The sequence below is a fragment of the Leucoraja erinacea genome, chromosome 5 (genome assembly GCF_028641065.1).
Source record: "Leucoraja erinacea ecotype New England chromosome 5, Leri_hhj_1, whole genome shotgun sequence".
Lineage (NCBI taxonomy): Eukaryota > Metazoa > Chordata > Chondrichthyes > Rajiformes > Rajidae > Leucoraja > Leucoraja erinaceus.
Window position 1 is genome coordinate 90,571,072 of NC_073381.1, and position 20,074 is coordinate 90,591,145.

At 58.1% G+C, this 20,074-nt stretch overlaps 1 protein-coding gene across 1 annotated transcript; it reads right to left on the reverse strand.

The window, feature by feature from the left end:
* Positions 1–1,606: 1,606 nt before the first annotated feature.
* Positions 1,607–20,020, reverse strand: pex6 (peroxisomal biogenesis factor 6). Its single transcript, XM_055636387.1, is given in 18 exon segments — positions 1,607–2,098; positions 2,510–2,649; positions 3,166–3,266; positions 4,061–4,105; positions 4,108–4,183; positions 4,692–4,793; positions 5,150–5,242; positions 5,876–6,081; positions 9,714–9,849; positions 10,140–10,216; positions 10,686–10,881; positions 11,828–12,036; positions 12,342–12,453; positions 13,025–13,161; positions 16,068–16,170; positions 16,526–16,609; positions 16,910–17,076; positions 18,157–20,020. Coding segments are annotated over 18 exon segments (3,963 nt in total). The 5' UTR covers positions 19,999–20,020; the 3' UTR covers positions 1,607–1,961.
* Positions 20,021–20,074: the final 54 nt, after the last annotated feature.

Genomic DNA, 20,074 nt, shown 5'->3' on the forward strand with positions numbered 1-20,074 from the left:
CGACAGAACCCCCTCCCCCCGCGACGTCACCAAATGGGGAGGGTGCGCGCTGTTAAGAGTCGGCCGGGAGCACCAAGCCCGGCCTCCCCGCACAGCGCCCCCAACCTCACAGAGTGGAACGGCATGTTCAGCCCACACCGACCAACATGTCCCAGCTACACCAGTCCCACCTGCCTGCGCTTGGTCCATAACCCTCCAAACCTGCCCTATCCATGTACCTGTCTAACTGTTTCTTAAACGAAGGGATAGTCCCAGCCTCAACCACATCCTCTGGCAGCTTGTTCCATACACCCACCACCCTTTGTGTGAAAAAGTTACCCCTCAGATTCTCATTAAATCGTTTCACCTTCATCTTGAACCTATGTGCTCTGGTCCTCGATTCACCTTCCCTGTGCATCAACCCGGTTCTATTCCTCTCATCATTTTATACACCTCTATAAGATCGCCCTGATCATTGATTTATTGATACTTTATTACCATATGTGCCATGTCACAGTAACATTTTCTTAGTTTTGTATACCATGCAAAGAGCTGCCACATATCGGGTGCCTATGAAGTTACAAATTGTTTATTACAGTCCCCAATGGTTTCTTTTTGTTCTCAGCGACCCCCGCCCCAGCCCCTCTTTGTTCTCAGCAGAGCGTTCAAGACTGACCTCCAGCTCCCACCGTGGGCTCGATCACCTGTCATGGGCAGCCTCTTCCTTGCCGTGAAATTGTCACCCCCTTGCCTGAGGTTCTTACCATTAGCCTTTAGATTTGGCCATTTAGTTGTGCATGTCTGCTATTGCCGATCATTGACTGGGAGGGTTATTGCGGGCAACCATGGCGCATTTCACACTCTTATTCTTATTCTTCAGTCCATGTCCCAATCCTTTCACTCACTGACTAGGTAACCTTGGTGACAGCCTTGTTCACATGCACTTCTTCTAACCTCACCTATTACAACCGGTGTTCCCAATGTGGCCTCCTGTACATCTGGCACCAAAGGTAGACTCGGTGACCATTTCGCTGAACGAGGGCCACTCGACTCGATCCACCAAGGCCTGCTGGGTCTCCTTGCTGCGAACCATTTTATCACCCATTCCATTCCCACACTGACCTTTCCATCCTGGGCCTCCGGCATCACCAAAATGGACGAACAGCACTTCATGTTCCACTTGGGGCGGTTCACTGTACGTCAGTACATGTGGCAATAAACTAAACTAGCGTACAGCCCAATGGTATGAATGTTGAATTCTCCAATCTCTGCCTTAAAAATATCCATTGACAACCTCCACAACCATCTTTAGCAATGAATTCCACAGACTTACCATCCTCTGACGAAAGACCGCCTATATTCCTTCATTCATGATTCACAACTCTTCAATCCCATACCTTCTGCCTATTCTTCTCTGGTCTTTGTCCAGCCATCTGCCTGTCCCCCTATACGTCCTTGGCCTCTCTACATGAGGGAGATTATACCGTGTCCATCTCCAGTCCGATCAGCCTGTCCGTGGTACCTCTGACACTCCGCCTCGATCACACAGACCAATAGTTCCAGACTCAGTCCGCAACCTGAATATTTTGAACATTTATTCTGTTGAAATGAATTTCAGAGGCCGCAACAGTCTCAAACCGATTTATTTACACTCAGCAATCTCTCATCACTGTCACTGGACCTGACCCTGAGATTCCCTGCCCACCAGCAGGGTGGGAGCCCCTTCACCAGAGTGAGGGCAGTGGGTCGAAGGGGCAGCTCACCCTCACCCCCTCAGAGGCAATAAACGCTGGCCCGGCCTACGGCTCTCACGTCCGATACCTCCTGGTCCCATGGGCCGAGTCCTACTCTGCTGCGGCCGTTCCATCAGATGTTGGGTAATTGGCGGCTCTGAGACCCGGCCACTTTTTCCCTGGTGTCCCGGGCCGCTTGTACCCGTGGTCCCTGCCGGCCCTTGTCCTGCCAGCAGTTGGCGCCGCGGATCATCGGGCAGAGAGCCGCTGCTGCATCAGCCGGTACTGCTCCATCTCCTGCTGCGAGACCGAAGGCTGCAGGGTGCTGAGGGCCCGCTCAAAGTCCTCGGGCAGGAGGGCCAGTTCGGCGTCCTCCACCTCCAGGCCTGCAACACAGGACACCCAATCACTCTAGGGCGACGTGTGGGGGGTGGGGGAACAGTGCGGTGGTGGGAAGAGAAGGATGAGCGTGCTGGGGCTAGAGGGGAGCAAGCATACAGCACGGAAACAGGCCATTCAGCCCAACTTGCCCATGCAGACAGCAATGCAACATCTTCATGAGTCCCATTGCCCACACTATATTGTGGGCGAGGGTGGGTGAGGGCGAGGGTGGGTGAGGGCGAGGGTGGGTGAGGGCGAGGGTGGGTGAGGGGCGAGGGTGGGTGGGCGAGTGGGTGGGGCGAGGGTGGGTGAGGGAGGGGGGTGGGTGTGTGGGCGAGGGTGGGTGTGTGGGCGATGGTGGGCAAGAGTGAATCTGGGTGGGCACGGAGGATCGGGCGTTGTGCAGGGTCACGTACCTTGGCCGACACGGGCTACCCGGCGTTTGACGGCCGCCATCACGGCCTCGCTGCACAGGGAGTACAGGTCGGCTCCGCTCAGACGGGACGGGCACTGCTCCACCACCCCACGCAGGCTCACCGCCGGGTCCAGAGAGAACCTGCCAGGAAGGCCACCAGGTGAGAGCAGCTCACTCCCTTACCTTCCCTCAGTCCCGCACTCCCCTACCCACCCCACACTCCCCACCCCCCACCCCCCTACCCACCCCGCACTCCCCACCCCCATACCCACCCCAAACTCCCCACCCCCATACCCACCCCAAACTCCCCCCCCCAACTCCCCACCCCACACTCCCCCACGCTACCCACCCAGTCCCCCAACTCCCATCTATGCCCCCCCCCCCGCACACTGCCCACCACTACCCTTCCCTCCCCACACGCTGACTCTCCCTCTCCTCCACGTACAGCATGGAAACAGGCCCTTCGGCCCACCCTCATTGTCCGTGCCGACCACGATGCTCACCACAGGTTGTGCCTTCTGCCTGCGTTTGGCCGAGATCCCCTCTACACCCCATGCACTGCCCCAGAGTGTGATTGGGCCCACCCCCACCCCTGCCCCTGCCCCTGCCTGCACCCCCCACCCCAGACCTCCCCAGTGCTGGCCCCATTCTACTCACTTGCGTGTGATGGCCTGGAGCACGCGGAGCTGGGAGTCCCCGTTCTTCATGTCCACCCCGAACATCCCACCCCCCAGCCCCACGTACACCGCCTGTCCAGCCTGTGGCCCACCCCACTACCTCCCAGTCTCCCCTCTCCCCCCCACTCCCCTCCCCACCATTGGCCCCCACCTAGTGTCCGTGCCTGGCCCACTCCCCACCTCACCTCTCCCTCCCCTCCCCACCTTCCGGCCTGGGGTCCCCTCCCCTCACCTCCCCACCCCCTCCCCCTCACCTCTCAAACCCCACCTCCCTCCCCCTTGGGTCCCCCACCCCACCCCACTCCCCCCCACCCCCCCTCCCCTCCCCCTCCCCCAGTCCCCGCACTACCCTCCCCCCCCCTCACCCTCTACCCACCCAGAAGAGTTCCCCAAATGACTCCTGATGCCCTTGCCCCCCCTCTCCCCCCCCCCCCCCCCTCCCCTCCACCCCTCCCCTCACTCCTCACCTCCCTCCCCCTCACCTCCCCCCTCACCTCTCCCTACCTCCCTCTCCCTCTCCCCCTCCCTCTCCCCTCCTCCCTCATACAATCTCCCTCCCTCAGCCCCCTCCCCCCTCCCTCCGGACCCCCCTGTGCCCCTCACCTCCCCCCTACCTCACCCCTCCCCCCACCCCCCCCCCTCACCTCTCCCTTTCCCTTCCCCTCCCTCACCTCCTGTCCCCCCTGCCTCCCCATTCCCTGCACCACCCCCTCTCCAACCTTCCCTTTCCCTCCACCCACCCACCCTCCCACTCCCGCACCTGCCCTTCCCGAACACACACGGCTCCACACCAACCACATGCCACCCTCTCGGGGGCAGGCCCCCCGTCCCACAGCAGCACACACCCCTCCCCTGTCCCTCCCCCAGCCCCACACCCACCGGCCCGGACGGAGCAGGGCCTGGTCCAGGAGGTCGGGCCTGTGTTGGTCGCTCCGATCACAAACACATCACCTGTGGAATGGAGGCCATCGAGCTCGGCCAGGAGCTGAGACACCACCCTGCAAGGAGATGGGCACACGTCAACATCCCATCCACTCCCACCGTCCCCTCCCCGTCATCGCCCCCTTTCCCCTCCCCTCCCCGTTTGTCCCGCCCCCCTCCCTTCCCTCTCCCCCCCCCCCCCCCCCCCCTCCCCCAGTCCCCTCCCTCCCCTCAGATCCCCTCCCCGTCCCCTCTCCTCCCAGATTGTGGGGAGAAGGCAGGAGGTTGAGAGGGAAGAATAGATCAGCCGTAATTAAATGGCATAGTGGAGTCCATGGGCTGAAAGGCCTAACACTGTTGGTATGACGTATGCTCAGTGATCTTGTGTCCAGCTGAGTGCTTTCTCCAATGCTTTCTCCTATGATGTGTGGGGAGGAGGTGAGGGAGGGGGGTCTCAATGATATGCGGGTGAGGTGTGCCAAGGGGGTCTGGGCAAGGTTGAGGGGGCATGACTGTACTGTCAGTGGCGGGAGGGGTAGGCAGATGGGCAGGGTCCGGGGCGATGCGGAGCGAGGTTGGACCCACCTGTCGGTGACCCCCCCGGAGTCGCCGCTCCTCCCCCGACTGGGCGCGAGCGAGTCCAGCTCGTCAAAGAACACCACGCAGGGGGCTGCCGTCCGCGCCCGGCTGAAACACTGGGGGGGGGGGGGGGGGAGGAAAGACACACGTCAGACACACACACACACACCCTAGACAAGGGACCCCCATCCCCCCCCAGCCCAGACCCACCCGCCCCACAGCACGGCCTCACCCACCCCAACCCTAACCCACCTCTGGCAGCCTCAGCCCCCCCCCCCCGGCTCCCACCCCCACTCCCCCCCCCCCCCCCCCCAGTCCCCGTTGCCCACCCTGCAGTTCACACCCCGCACTGCTACACGCGCACACGTCCCCCCCAACCCACGCCGACCCTCCCCCAGTGCACAAGCTCACCCCACCCCACGACTCACCACCCCAGGGCTCTCCCCCCCTTCCCCCCCCCCCACGCCCGGGGCCCCAGGGGCGACAGTCCCTCACCCTCTCTCACGTTCTCCTCACTCTGCCCCACGTACATGTTGATCAGCTCCGGCCCCTTCACACTGCGGGATAGAGAGAGAGAGACGGCTCAGCACTACAGCTGTAGCAGGGAGAGGGGCAGGGAGGGTCGTAGCGGAGCAGAGAGGGTGGGATGAGATGGGTGGGGTGGGGTGGGGGGGGAGGGCATGAGGGTTGTGAGAGGAGGGGAGGGGGATGGGGGCAGGAGGGTCGTACGGAGGCGGTGAAGGTGGGATAAGAGATGTGGGGAGGGGTGGGCAGGAGGGTCGTAGGTGGGTGGGGAGGGGAGGGGGCAGTGAGGGTGGAATAGGGGTGTGTGGTGGGGAAGGGCAGGGTTGTGGGGTTTTGAGGGGTGATGTAGTGTCAGGCTGCAATGTACGGGCAAGTGATCAGAGGGAGGGGGGGGTTGGGGTGTTGGAGTTGGAGAAATCCAGGGTCAGGGTGTCGGGTGAGGGGTGTTGGAGGTGTGGGGGGAGAGGGTGAGGATGGGGGCTGGATGCAGGATTGGATGGGGGAGAGGTTGGAGCGAGAGGGGGGTGGGGGGTGTGTGTGGGGGTGATGCAGGTGCAGGGTCAGCTCCAGCCCCCACCCCTGCGGCGCTGAGGAAGATGCAGGATGGGTGGTTGTGGGTATAGGAGTGGGGGTGTGGGGTGTGGGAGAGCCCCATCCCGGCCCACCTGAGAAAGGTGCTGGCACACTGGGTGGCGACGGCCTTGGCCAGCAGGGTCTTGCCGGAGCCGGGCGGGCCGTAGAGCAGCAGGCCGGTGCGCCGCAAGCCCTGGCTCAGCAGCCCCGGCTGCTCCAGCGGCAACTGCACCGTCTCCACGATCAGCCTCTTCACCGCCTCCAGCCCACCAACATCCTGCCAGCTCACAGCCGGCACCTGGGGGGAGGAGAGACAGCCAGTGAGTATACCCCACACCTCACCCCACCTTGCCCCCGTCCACCCTCAACCCCCGCCCACCCTCACTTCCCCGCCCACTCCCACCCCCGCCCGGCCCACGCTCACTTCCCACCCTCACTTCCCCCCCACCCTCCCCCCGGCCCACCCTCACTTCCGCGGCCCCCTCAACCCCCCGCCCACCACACTCCTCACCCCCGCCCAAACCCTCACCCCCGCCCACCGATGTCATGATAAAGGCAGCATGGTGGGATTGCTGCCTTTCAACGCTTGCAGCGCCGGAGACCCAGGTTCGATCCCGACTGCAGGTGCTGTCTCTACAGTGTTTGTACGTTCTCCTCGCGACCGCGCGGGTTTTCGCTGGAATTTTTGGTTTCCTCCAAAGACGTACAGGTTTGTAGGTTAATTGGCCTGGTATTAATGTAAATTGGCCCTGGTTTGTGTCGCATAGTGTTAATGTGGTGCGATCGCTGGTCGGTGCAGGGCCTGTTTCCACACTGTATCTCTGAAACTAAACTAAACAGGCCACCACACGTGGGGAGAGGAAGGATCAGCCACCCACCCACCGTGGGTGTCCCCCATCCACCCACCTTTCACCCCCTCACTCCCCGCCCATGTCCTGCCAGTAACATTGTATTCTGCACTCTGGGGTTATACGTTTTGCACGACCAGTTGTACTTGTGCAAGGGGTGGTTGTGCTCTGGCACAGTGTAATTTAACAGGTAAGTGTGCAACGTTTTTCACTATATCTCCGTACAGGTGACAATGAGAAGCCATCACCATGGACTCCCCTTCTCTTTTGCATGCTTCCTGTCTTAGTGATAGAAACATAGAAAATAGGTGCAGGAGTAGGCCATTCGGCCCTTCGAGCCTGCACCAGCATTCAATATGATCATGGCTGATCATCCAACTCGGTATCCTGTACCTGCCTTCTCTCCATAACCCCTGATCCCTTTAGCCACAAGGGCCACATCTAACTCCCTCTTAAATATAGCCAACGAACTGGCCTCAACTACCTTCTGTGGCACAGAATTCCAGAGATTCACCACTCTGTGTGAAAAATGTTTTCCTCATCTCGGTCCTAAAAGATTTCCCCCTTATCCTTAAACTGTGACCCCTTGCTCTGGTGTTCCCCCAACATCGGGAACAATCTTCCTGCATCTAGCCTGTCCAACCCCTTAAGAATTTTGTAAGTTTCTATAAGTTCCCCCCTCAATCTTCTAAATTCTAGCGAGTACAAACCGAGTCTATCCAGTCTTTCTTCATATGAAAGTCCTGACATCCCAGGAATCAGTCTGGTGAACCTTCTCTGTACTCCCTCTATGGCAAGAATGTCTTTCCTCAGATTAGGAGACTAAAACTGTATGCAATACACTAGGTGTAGTCTCACCAAGACCCTGTACAACTGCAGTAGAACCTCCCTGCTCCTGTACTCAAATCCTTTTGCTATGAATGCTAACATACATAACATTCGCCTTCTTCACTGCCTGCTGCACCTGCATGCCTACTTTTAATGACTGGTGTACCATGACACCCACGACTCGTTGCATCTCCCCCCTTTCCTAATCGGCCACCATTCAGATAATAGTTCTCCCTTATCCACTCTACTAGTTACATCCTCGAAAAATTCTATAAGATTCATCAGACATGATTTACCTTTCATAAATCCATGCTGACTTTGTCCAATGATTTGACCACTTTCCAAATGTGCTGCTATCCCATCTTTAATAACTGATTCTAGCAGTTTCCCCACTACCGATGTTAGACTAACTGGTCTGTAATTCCCCGTTTTCTCTCTCCCTCCCTTTTTAAAAAGTGGGGTTACATTAGCTACCCTCCAATCCTCGGGAACTACTCCAGAATCTAAAGAGTTTTGAAAAATTATCACTAATGCATCCACTATTTCTGGGGCTACTTCCTTAAGTACTCTGGGATGCAGCCTATCTGGCCCTGGGGATTTATCAGCCTTTAATCCATTCAATTTACCTAACACCACTTCCCGGTTAACCTGGATTTCACTCAGTTCCTCCATCTCATTTGACCCCCGGTCCCCTGCTATTTCCAGCAGATTATTTATGTCTTCCTTAGTGAAGACAGAACCAAAGCAGCTATTCAATTGGTCTGCCATGTCCTTGTTCCCCATGATCAATTCACCCGTTTCTGACTGCAAGGGACCTATGTTTGTTTTAACTAATCTTTTTCTCTTCATATATCTATAAAAGCTTTTGCAGTCAGTTTTTATGTTCCCTGTCAGTTTTCTTTCATAATCTATTTTCCCTTTCCTAATTAAGCCCTTTGTCCTCCTCTGCTGGACTCTGAATTTCTCCCAGTCCTCTGGTAGGCTGCTTTTTCTGGCTAATTTGTACGCTTCATCTTTTGTTTTGATACTATCCCTGATTTCCCTTGTTATCCACGGATGCACTACCTTCCCTGATTTATTTTTTTGCCAAACTGGGATGAACAATTGTTGTAGTTCATTCATGTTGTAGTTCATACCCTCAAAGTTACCTTTCTTTAAGTTCAGGACCCTTGTTTCTGAATTAATGATGTCACTCTCCATCCTAATGAAGAACTCAACCATATTATGGTCACTCTTGCCCAAGGGGCCATGCACAACAAGACTGCTAACTAACCCTTCCTCATTACTCAATACCCAATCTAGAATAGCCTGCTCTCTCGTTGGTTCCTCTACATGTTGGTTCAGAAACCTATCCCGCATACATTCCAAGAAATCCTCTTCTTCAGCACCCTTGCCAATTTGATTCACCCAATCTATATGTAGATTGAAGTCACCCATTATAACTGTTTTACCTTTGTTGCACGCATTTCTAATTTCCTGTTTGATGCCATCCCCAACTCCACTACTACTGTTAGGTGGCCTGTACACAACTCCCACTAGAGTTTTCTGCCCCTTAGTGTTTCGCAGCTCTACCCATATCGATTCCACATCCTCCAAGCTAATGTCCTTCCTTTCTATTGCGTTAATCTGCTCTCTAACCAGCAACGCTACCCCACCTCCTTTCCCTTTCTGTCTATCCCTCCTGAATATTGAATATCCCTGGATGTTCAGCTCCCAGCCTTGGTCACCCTGGAGCCATGTCTCCGTGATCCCAACTATATCATAGTCATTAATAGCTATCTGCACATTCAACTCATCCACCTTATTCCGAATGCTCCTTGATCAGCACTCACCGTTGCTATCAAATGCTCCAGAACCATCACACCTCCCTGGGCAGCACAGTGACAGAGTTGCTGCCTAACGGAGCCAGAGACCCGGGTTCGATCCTGACTAGCGGTGCTGTCTGTAGGGAGTTTGCTGTCTCTATGAACCACGTGGGTTTTCTCCGGGTGCTCCAGTTTCCTCCCAACTTTCCAAAGACATCCCCGATTGAAGGTTAATTGACTTCTGTAAATTGTCCCTTGAGTGTAGGATAGAACTGGTGCATAGGGATGGCTGGACGGCACACATTCAGTGGGCCCTGGGGTCTGTTTCCTTGCTGTAAGCTCAGCCTGTAGAACCTACTTTAACCTCACTTCCCTCCCCTAGCCAGAGGTTGAGTACGAGGGTGAAGGGGAGTGAGGTTTCAGGTGAGGGGGTGCAGTCCCAGACCAACCTTTGGTGCTCCCACAGCACGGGAGAGCACTGCTTGCAGCTCCTCCAACGCTGCCAACAAGTCATCCTGCAGGATTACCACTCCGGCAGCACACAGCTCCAGCTCCTCCTGCTCACTGGGAGCGAGGCAAGGAAAGCTGGGGACGGAGAAGAGACGCAGAGAAACTGAAACTGGGGGCGGGGAACACGGGCAGTCGTGGGGGGGGGGGGGGGGAAGGAGGCAGGGTTGGCATAGAGTTGCAGGACGGGCGGGCATGCAGGTGTGGGCACGAAGTGGGGGCGTGTGGCAAGTGGGAAGGGCGTGGGGCAAGTGGGAAGGGCTGCGCAGGACGGGCATAGGGAGGTGGGGCAGGCGCAGGGTGGGTGCAGGACGGGCATGGTGAGTTGAGAATGTGCGAGGAGCTGCTCCACCGGCCCCGTCACTCACCAGCGTTGCCGCAGACGTCTACACGCGGAGCGGCTGGCCCGGCTCAGCAGTGAGCACAGGTCGCCAAGGACGTAACCCTGGCAACAGAGAGAGCCATGTCAGCACCTTGACCCACACCGCCGTCCCCAATACAATTTGACCGATGCCCTGCGCCCCTAATACCCTCTGACCCCATGCCCTCCAACACGATACCCTTTGACCCCACGCCCTCCAATGCCAAAATCATCTGACCCCACGCCCTCCAACCCGATACCATCTGACCCATGCCCTCTGAACCTAATACCAACTGACCCCACGCCCCCCGACAGCATCTGAGCCCACACTCTCCAACCCCAATACCATGCCCTTCAACCCTGATACCATTTGACCCCATACCCTCTGATCCCAATACTACCCAACACTCGCCCTCCAACAGATACTAACTGACCTCACGCCCTCCGACCCCAATACCCTGACCCCACGCCCTCTGACCCCGATACTACCCGACCTCTGTTGGCCCCCCCACCAGCCGCCCCCTGCCCGTTGCCGTGGTTGGCGGCCACTCACGGCGGTCAGCTTGGCAACACGGCCCAGGTTGACGTCCTTGCCGAACGGTAGGCTGCTGCCCAGGGCCTTCAGTGCCCGCTGCCGCTGCTCCTCCGACAGGGCGCTCACTGCCAACTCGTGCAGGAAGACGGCGTGCAGCTCCGCACTCACCTCCCTCTGCCGCACAGCCGTCCCCAGCACCACCACCGGGTACTCACTGCAACCACACACACCACCACTAGTCACACACTGGGTCAGGGACCGGACGCCCAGACACTCACCCAGCAGGGACAGACAGACACACACAGGGTCAGGGATGGGATGGGACGAGACGATTAGACACTGACCCAGCAGCGACGGACAGATAGACACACACAGGGTCAGAGACGGGACGGCTAGACACACACCCAGCAGGGACGGACAATCAGAAACAGGCCCAGGGACAGGACAGCCAGTCAGCATCTGACGCCACCGGTTCTGTACTGACTGGAGTTTAGATGGATGAGGGGTCTCCTCATTGAAACGAATAGTGAAAGGCCTGGATATAGTGGATGTGGAAAGGATGTTTCCACTAGTGGGAGGGTCTAAGCACAGCCTAAGAATTAAAGGACGTACTTTTATGAAAGAGATGAGGAGAAATGTATTTAGTCAGTGGGTGGTGAATCTGTGGAATTCTTTGCAACAGAAGGCTGTGGAGGCCAAGTCAATGGATATTTTTAAGGCAGAGACCGACAGATTCTTGATTAGTACAAGTGACAGGGGTTATGGGGAGAGAGCAGGAGAATGGGGTTAGGAGGGAGATCAGCCATGATTGAATGGTGGAGTAGACTTGATGGGCCGATTGGCCTAATTCTGCTCCTTTCACTCATGAGCTTGTGTCTCAGTCTGAGGTTCTGTCAGATTACAACAGGATCCAGATGAAGTGGGGGATTGGCAGATGCAATACAAGACAGATGTAGACAAAGTGTGAGGGGCTAGCGGCTAGCTACCACATTGGTCACATTGAGGTGACCTCTCCCAAGTCATGGAGAGATGGGGCAAACGGTGTGGGAGGGGGGGGGAGACGAGATCCTGCAGTGACCCGAGAGATCGGGCTGGGGGAGGCAGGCGGAGGCACGGTGAGGGAGGAGTGAGGGGGGTGCGGGATGAGGACACGGCCTGACCTGCCAGAGGGCTGCATTCGGCTCAGGAGACGCTGCAGAGCGGAGACGAGGCGGGAGTGGTGCGGTGCCCCCTCGCGCTCCCTCCCCATCACGGTCACGTCGCGCAGCAGCAGCACGCACGGGCGGTGAGCCTCGGCACGAGTCACGGCCCCCTCCAGCTTCGCCTCCCACGCCCCGGGGGAGTCTGCACACAGGCACACGCAGTCCACCTGGGGAGAGGAGACACAGTGCAGGGGAGACACGGTCCCGGGGAGAGGAGACAGCACACGCACAGCACGACCCCCTCCTCTGCTCCTTGTTGCCGTCCCTGCTCCCCGCACCCCACCATCATTCTCATTCCCCCCCCCCACTGTCCCTTCATCATCCCCACTACACCCCTCGCCACCTCCATTCCTCACTCCCTTCTCCACTCCCCACTCACCTCCTCTCACCAACCCACACTATCTGTCCGGACTCCAATTACTACCCCCACTCCCCGCTTATTTCCCCCTGCCGCCCCCTCTCCTCCACTCACCTGCAGCAGGTGTAGGTTGAGCCTGCGGCAGGCTGCCCGCACCACTGTGCTCTTCCCACAGCCGCTCGCACCACACAGCAGCACACTGCACGGCCCCTCCAGAACCGGTGGCCTGGGCACAGGGGGAGCACAGTCAACACAGGGTATTTGACCTCCCCCCCCCCCCACCCCACCCCACCGCACAGTCCGCATACCTCCACCCCACCCGCTCCCTCCCACCGCCCTCAGTCCAGAACCCCCCACTCCATAAACACTGCTCACAGTCCCTAAATGGACCTTACTGTAGAGATTGAGCATGGAATCAGGCCCTTCGGCCCATCGAGTCATCACCGACCAGCGATCACCCCGTACACTAGCACCACCCTACACACTCGGGACAATTTACAATTTTACATAATTAACCTACAAACCTGCATGTCTTTGGAATGTGGGAGGAATCCGGAGCACCCGGAGGAAACCCACGCGGTCACCGGTGGAATGTATAAACCCCATAGAGACAGCACACATATGGAGCCCGTGTCTCAGACACTGTAAGGCAGCGAGTCTACCACTTGCCGCGAGTGTGTAGGGAATGGATGACGTGGAACTGGTGGGGACAGGGGGATGGATCGCTGGTCGGCGTGGGTCCCATGGGCCTGATTCCCTGCTGTGTCTCTGAACTTCAACCACGCGGGGACACTCACCCGTGGCGCAGGTAGGGCTCGATGATGTGGCAGAGAGCCTCGACGGTGCAGGAGAGGCCGGGAGGGGAGAGGCTGCCCCAGAACGGGTGACCATCGCTGGCTGCAGCACAGGGCACGTGGCCATTCCCACAGCCATCCTGGGGGAGGGGGGGAAAGGCAGAGGAGTCAGACACATGGACCACACCTGGAGCAACCTGCGCAGTTCTGGTCGCCCGGCTACAGCAAGGGGGGCATCCAGTTGGAAAGCGTGCAGAAGAGATTCACCAGGGCCCGGCTTGTGAGCTTCAGTTATAGGGAGAGGTTGGATAGGCCGAGACCTAGGAGGCTGAGGGGTGACCTTACTGAGGTGAATAAAATTAGGACGGGCACAGATAAAGTGAACATCACAGTCTTTTCCCCCAAGGGTAGAGGGTTCTAAAACTAGAGGGCACAGGTTTAAGGTGAGAGGAGAGAGATTTAAGAGGGACCTCAGGGGCAACTGTTCATTCAGAGGGTGGTCTGTATCTGGAACAAGCTGCCAGAAGAAGCTGTAGCAGCGGATCAAATTATGACTTCTAAAAAAACATTTGGAGTGATCTGTGGATAGGAAGAGTCTAGAGCAGGGGTGGGGAACCTTTTCATGTTGGCATGCCGCATTAAGTTAGCTGTAATCTAATAAGGCCGCATCCAAGAAAATTCAATTAGATATACTTCACGATATTTATTTTGAAAGTTGTTGAAGAAATCTATTCCTCGTGTTCTGCCTGTAAGAGTGCCCAAAGCGACTAACTCTTCGTAGCAATAAAATAGCCCTCATGACTTACTAATGTTTTAATTGTGGCCGTCAGTCGGGGAGGATTATTTCATTGAATCTTCTTTTACTCTTTGGTATTTTAAGATTAAAACAAAAATAATAAAAGACGAACAGAAACATATTAATAAAAATAAAAGGATTTGCTCTACAAAATTTGGATTCATTCAAAAGGCCACACTTAATGGCCTAGTGAATGAGATGAGTCAAGACCAGTAAAGGGCCAGTATTGGCGATGTGGGCCGAGTGGCCCGTTTCCCTGCTGTACAGCTCTGGAATGTTGATGGAGAAAGTGGGGGAGGGGGTGGATTGGTCACCTCACCAGTAACCTGCCCACCGCCTCCATGGCACGATCCAGCCAGAGTGAGGTCTGGGGACCACCCCCTCCACGCGAGTGTGGGGGGTGGTCCGGGGGCTCGGAGCTCTGCCTAGTCCTGGCCCGTCGGGGAGAGGCCAGGCTCGGCACCTGCCCCTACTCCCCCAGCTCAGGCCGGACAGAAGCTGGGAACAGGGTAGGTGGGGAGGCATTCGGCCCATCACACCGTGGGCTAGAATACGAGCTGCTGCTACAGACAATCTGGAAGAAACCAGAGTGTGGGAGACCATACTCAGAGCACTGCGCCCAGTTCTGATCACCCAGCTACAGGAAGGGTGGCATTCAGTTGGAAGCGGTGCAGAGGAGATTCACTCTATTTTTCAGTCTGAACAAGGGTCCCAACCCAAAATGTCACCCATCCTTTTTCTCCAGAGATGCTGCCTGATCCACTGAGTTACTCAGATTCCTATTAAATCATTTCCCCTTCACCTTAAACCTATGTCCTCTGGTCATTGATTCCCCTACTCTGGACAAGAAAGGTTATGCATCTACCCGATCTATTCGTCTCATGATTTTGTACACCTCTATGAGATCACCCCGCATCCTCCTACGCTCCAAGGAATAGAGAGCCAGTCTACTCAACCTCTCCCTATAGCTCACACCCTCTAGTCCTGGCAACATCCTCGTAAATCTTCTCTGAACCCTTTCAAGCTTGAAAATATCTTTCCTATAATATGGTGACCAGAAATGAACACAATACTCTAAACCCGGTCTCACCAACATCTTATACAACTGCAACATGACCTCCCAACTTCTGTACTCGGAGCACCGTGCCGGCCCGGGCCAGCATTGAAGGGGGGTGGTGGTGTAGGAGCTGTTGGTCGCCGCTGCAGTGCGGAGGGGTGGGGGGGGGAAGCGAGGGATGGGGTGGAGAGCCACCAGGGTCGGTGAGAGCAGGGAGGAGCAAGTCTAGGAGCCTGTCTGTGGAGAGGGAGCATTCTGCTGCTACACACGACCTGCTATAGGATCGCGAGGGGAATACACAGGGTGAACGCACAGAGCATTTTACCCAGGGTAGGGAAATCCCTCTCTCTCCATCCCTCCCCCACCCAAGTCGAGGCAGCTTCAAAGTCGTCTTGTTGAGTCTCATTGTCTCTACTCGTTCTCACCGAGCACACAGCTGACAATGGCCTGTTTCCTTTATCATCGTTACTTTTTTGCAGTCTTTCATTTATTTGCTCTATATCTCTCTACATCACCATCTATATCCCTCGTTTCCCTTTCCTCCGACTTTGTCTGAAGAAGAGTCTCGACCCAAAATGTCACCTACTCCTTTTCTCCAGAGATGCTGCCTGCCCCGCAGAGTTACTCCAGCTGTTTGTGTCTATCTAGGGGAATCATCGACTGGCTGCTTACTGCGTTAATAAACACAAGCTGAGATATTCGTGTTCTGTAGAAAAGGAGTCCAAATTGGCATTGCAACAAGGACTTTATACCTTGGACTGCAGGAGGCTGAGGGGTGATTTTATAGAGGTGTGTAAGATCACGAGAGGATTAGATAGGGTGAACGCACAGAGTATTTTACCCAGAGTAGGGGAGTCAAGAACCAGAGGACACAAGATGACAAGGGAAAGATTTAATAGGAAACTGAGGGGCAATGTTGTCACACAGAGGGTGGTGGGTTTATGGAACGAGCTGGCAGAGGAGTGAGTATCACGTTTGAAAGACATTTGGACAGGTACATGGATAGGAAAGGGTCAGAGGGATATGGGCAAAACGCAGGTAGGTGGGACTAGTGAGGATGGAGCATGTTGGTTGGTGTGGGCAAGTTGGGCCGAAGGGCCTGGTTACGTGCTGTATGTGTGCCTGGGCCTTAGTGGCCTGACCAGGGGAGGGAGGGGGTGTCTGTGCAGCGCGGCAGATGCCAGGATACTCACCAGGTAGAGGGAGGTGTGCCCGGTGTGCGCCAGGTATCCGGGGGCCCCCTCCGTGCCGGCCCCTCCCCTCACTGACCGCACCCTCAGGTAGATCACAGGGCACCTGTGTGTGTTGGGGGGGGGGGGGGGGGGGTATGGCAACAAGTCAGAGCAGCGCCTTCAGCCGACTGGAAGCTGCACAGCGCAAGTGGAGAAGATTCGAATCCTGCACGAAATTACACCACACAGACGGAGGGTGGGTGGACAGCGGGCGGGAAGGGGTCGTCAGCAGGGGGTGGGGGTGCAGACGAGGTGGGGGTGGGACGGGCGACGGTTGGGGGTGGAGCGGAATAGAGGGGGATAGTGGGGGTCGACGGGGATGGGATTCAACGGACGGGGGTGGGATGGGCGGACGAGGGTGAGGGGCGGACAAGGGTGAGGGGGCGGACAGAGGGGTCCCTCCCACAGCAGGTCCTTACCCCACTTGGGCCTGGGTACAGGTCTGGGTAAAGTCGGGCCTGCCCCGGGCCTGCACACACAGCACCGCTCCCTCGTAGACCAGCCTGCAATGGGGCGACAGAGAGCAGAGTTGCAGCCCAGACCGTCACACAAACCAACCTCCCTTCTATTGACTCCATTTACAGTTCACGCTGCCTCGGAAAGGCTACCAGCATACGCGGGAGGGAGTCACACGCTGAGGGGGAGGGGGGGTCACACGAGGAGGGGAGGGAGGGGTCACACGAGGAGTGGGGGGGGTCACAGGAGGAGGGGAGGAGGTCACAGGAGGGGAGGGGGGTTCACATGAGTAGGGGAGGGTGGTTCACATGAGGAACGGGTGGGGGAGTCATGGTGCAAGTGCCCACCTGCAGGTGCTGAAGTGCTGGTAGAGGAGGCGGTCGTGGGTAGCGCGGGCATCGTAGGTGGGCGAGTGGATGACCTCCACGTGCAGCTCCTCAGCCAGGGGGGGCTCGCCCAGCTCAGAACAACTATCCCCCACCCCCTGCTGCCCAACCGCACCCTGGAGAAACCGCTGAGACACAAAACACATCCTTCAGACCACACACAGAGTGCGGGGAGGTCACATTACACAGACCTGGGGGGGGGGGGGGGGTTGGCAGGGAGAACAGATCACAATACACGGGCCCGGGGAGGTGGGGGGGTCTGGGAGGGTGGGGTATAAGGGAGATGGGGAGAGCGTGAAGGACTTCCAAGGAGAGGGCCGAGAGGGAGCAGAGGAGGGGTCTCCATCAGACTGAAGGTTCTCAACCTGAAATGTTGTCCGTCCATTCTCTCCAGATGCTGCCTGGACCCACTGAGCCCCTTCACCAATCTGTACTCAAAACACATCCATACCAACCAAGATGCCCCATCTATGCTCATCCCACGTGCCTGCATTTGGTCCATATCCCTCTAAACCTTTCCTATCCATGCACCCGGCCAAGTGTCTTTTAAATGTTGTGATAGTGCCTGCCCACACTACCTCCTCTGGCAACTCATTCCATATACCCATCACCCTCTGTGCAAAAAAAGTTGCAATTAAATTTCTCCCCTCTCAACTTAAACCTGTGCCCCTCGTTTTAGAATCCCCCACCCTGGAAAAAAGATTGAGCATTCATTTTATCTCAATTGTCAGCTCTCTTTACCAGCCTCTCCCAATCAAGCACGGCAAGTTCTTGTCCAATGCCTTCAAAATAAACCGTAGCCTAATTTAAGTCTTTAACTTATGCACCCGCCCTATTCTTTTTCAATAACTAATTAAAAACTCGTCATGTTCTGTGTCTGAGCCAATTTTGAATCCAGCCAAACCACTCTCCATTGATTTAATGTGCCCTAATCCTATGGCTTAGTTAACCAGGAGAGGCCTTATCAAATGCTGTGTTAGTCAGGGGTGGGTTTGTGGGGCAGGTCTGCGTGAGTCAGGAGAAGGAGAGGGAGGTCGGGTTGAATCATGGGTGGGTGGGTGCGGGCCAGTGGTGGATGGGGGTGGGAGCGTACAGGTCAGGAGTCAGTGGGTGGACGGGTGGTGGTTGTTGAGGGTTTGGGAGCTCAGGTCAGGGATTGGTGGGAAATTCCCCCCCCCCCCCGGGATCTCAGCCCCGGCCGCCCCTACCTTGACTCTGAGTGTGCGGTGAGCGGAAGGGGCAGGGGCCCCTCGGGAGACGTTGAACCACATGGCATGTGAGATGGCTGCCGTGTCCTGCCCCAGCTGCAGGCTGACCCCCTCGCCCACCTCCACCGCAAGCACTCGGGCCGGCAGCTGGGCTGGTCGAGTGGCCCCCACTCGGCCCTCCGCCCCCGGGGACTCTGGCTCGGCCCCGGGCTCTGGCCAGGACACCAAAACCCACTGGCGGTGGAAGAGGCCCAGGCGGTACAGGGTGCGGCGGCTCAGCAGCAAGCAGCTGTCCAAGTCTGGGGTGCCAGGGCCCGGCTCCAGGCAAGTGCCATGAGCAGGGCCCCTCAGGTCTGGAGCAACAGAGCTCTCCACGTCCTGGGCCTCCAGGCCTGGTTCCAGGCAGCCAGCCTCGTCAGGGGCCTCCGGACCCGGCCCCAGCTCGCCGCGCTCCGCCAAGCCCGGCAGGTCTGCCACCACCACTTCCAGCCGGCACTCCAGGGCCCGCAGCACGGTCTGGAAGTCTGAGGGCCCGTGACCCTGCAGGCCGGATGCCAACCCAGACCCCCACAAGCCGCGAGCGTAGTGGGCAAAGTCGGAGAGGCAGAGGGGCTGCAGCAGGTGGAGGGGTGGCGAGGGGGGCAGCTGTCCGGGCTCTCTGAAGTCAGTGAGGGCCAGGCTGGTGCTGGGGGTCAGCAACCCCTGCAGCACTGGCTGGCACTCCAGCACCACCAGCTCCAGCAGACGGGCCTGCACCAGCTCGCTGTCTTCGCCCAGGCACGGGTGGTAGGGCACCACCGGGGGGTCGCCCTGCCGCAGCAGCACCGCCCGCCGCTGGCAGGACAGTACCAGCAGCCCGCGGGCAAAGGCCGGGGAGCTGGCCCAGCGCAGGCTGCCTCTGGTGCGGGCACCCAGCACCACCCGGCTCAGGCCTGGGACCCGCTTCACCAGGGAGGCCTGCAGCCTGGGCCTGCCCTCCTCACCTAAGACTGGGTCTCCGACACTGTTCTCCAACCCCAATCCTGGGGCCCCAGCCCTATTCAACTCACCCAGCCCTGGGGCCCCAGCCAAATCATCCACCTCCAATCCTGACGCCTCAGACCAGCCCTCCTCGCCCAGCCCTGGGGCTTCACCCTTGCCCGCCCACAGCCTGTAGTGCGCGAGGAAGAGTTTGCTGGTGTAAATCTGGACTGGCCCAACACCCCGACTCACCCCCTCACTCTGGTTGGTCGGGATGCCCCCATAGTGCACACTGGACCCAGTCACCCCCGCCCCTCGCCCCTGGAGCTCAGTCACCGCTGCCCCAAGTCCAGGCTCCCCTCTTACTCCAGGCCCAATGCCCCCCTCATCTCCTGCCCGAGGCCCAGTGCCCCACTCACCCCCTGCCCCAGGCTCCCCTCTTACCCCAGGCCCAATGCCCTCCCCATCCCCTGCCCCAAGCCCAAGACCCAGTGTCCCCCTCATCCCCTGCCCCAGACCCAGTGTCCCCCTCATCTCCTGCCCCAGGCCCAGTGCCCCCCTCATCTCCTGCCCCAGGCCCAGTGCCCCCCCCTCATCTCCTGCCCCAGGCCCAGTGCCCCCCTCATCTCCTGCCCCAGGCCCAGTGTCCCCCTCATCTCCTGCCCCGGCCCCGGCCTCCTCCCCGGGGGGCTGGGCTTCGACGATGGCGGCGGAGGTGAAGATGACGGGCCCGGGCCCGGACCCTAAGTGCAGAGCCAGCACACAGTCGGTTCCGGGCCCCGGGGCGAGGGCGGCCGCCGCTGCCGGTGGGAGGAGGAGCTGCAGCGGGTGCAGGTGTTGCGGGAAGCGGCGGCAAAGCTGCAGCTCGACCGGGAGCGCCATGGTGACGGGGACCGCCGGCCGCCGGCCGCCACCTTGGTGATGGAGCCGTCGCCACCGCGCAGCGCGGCCGCCATCT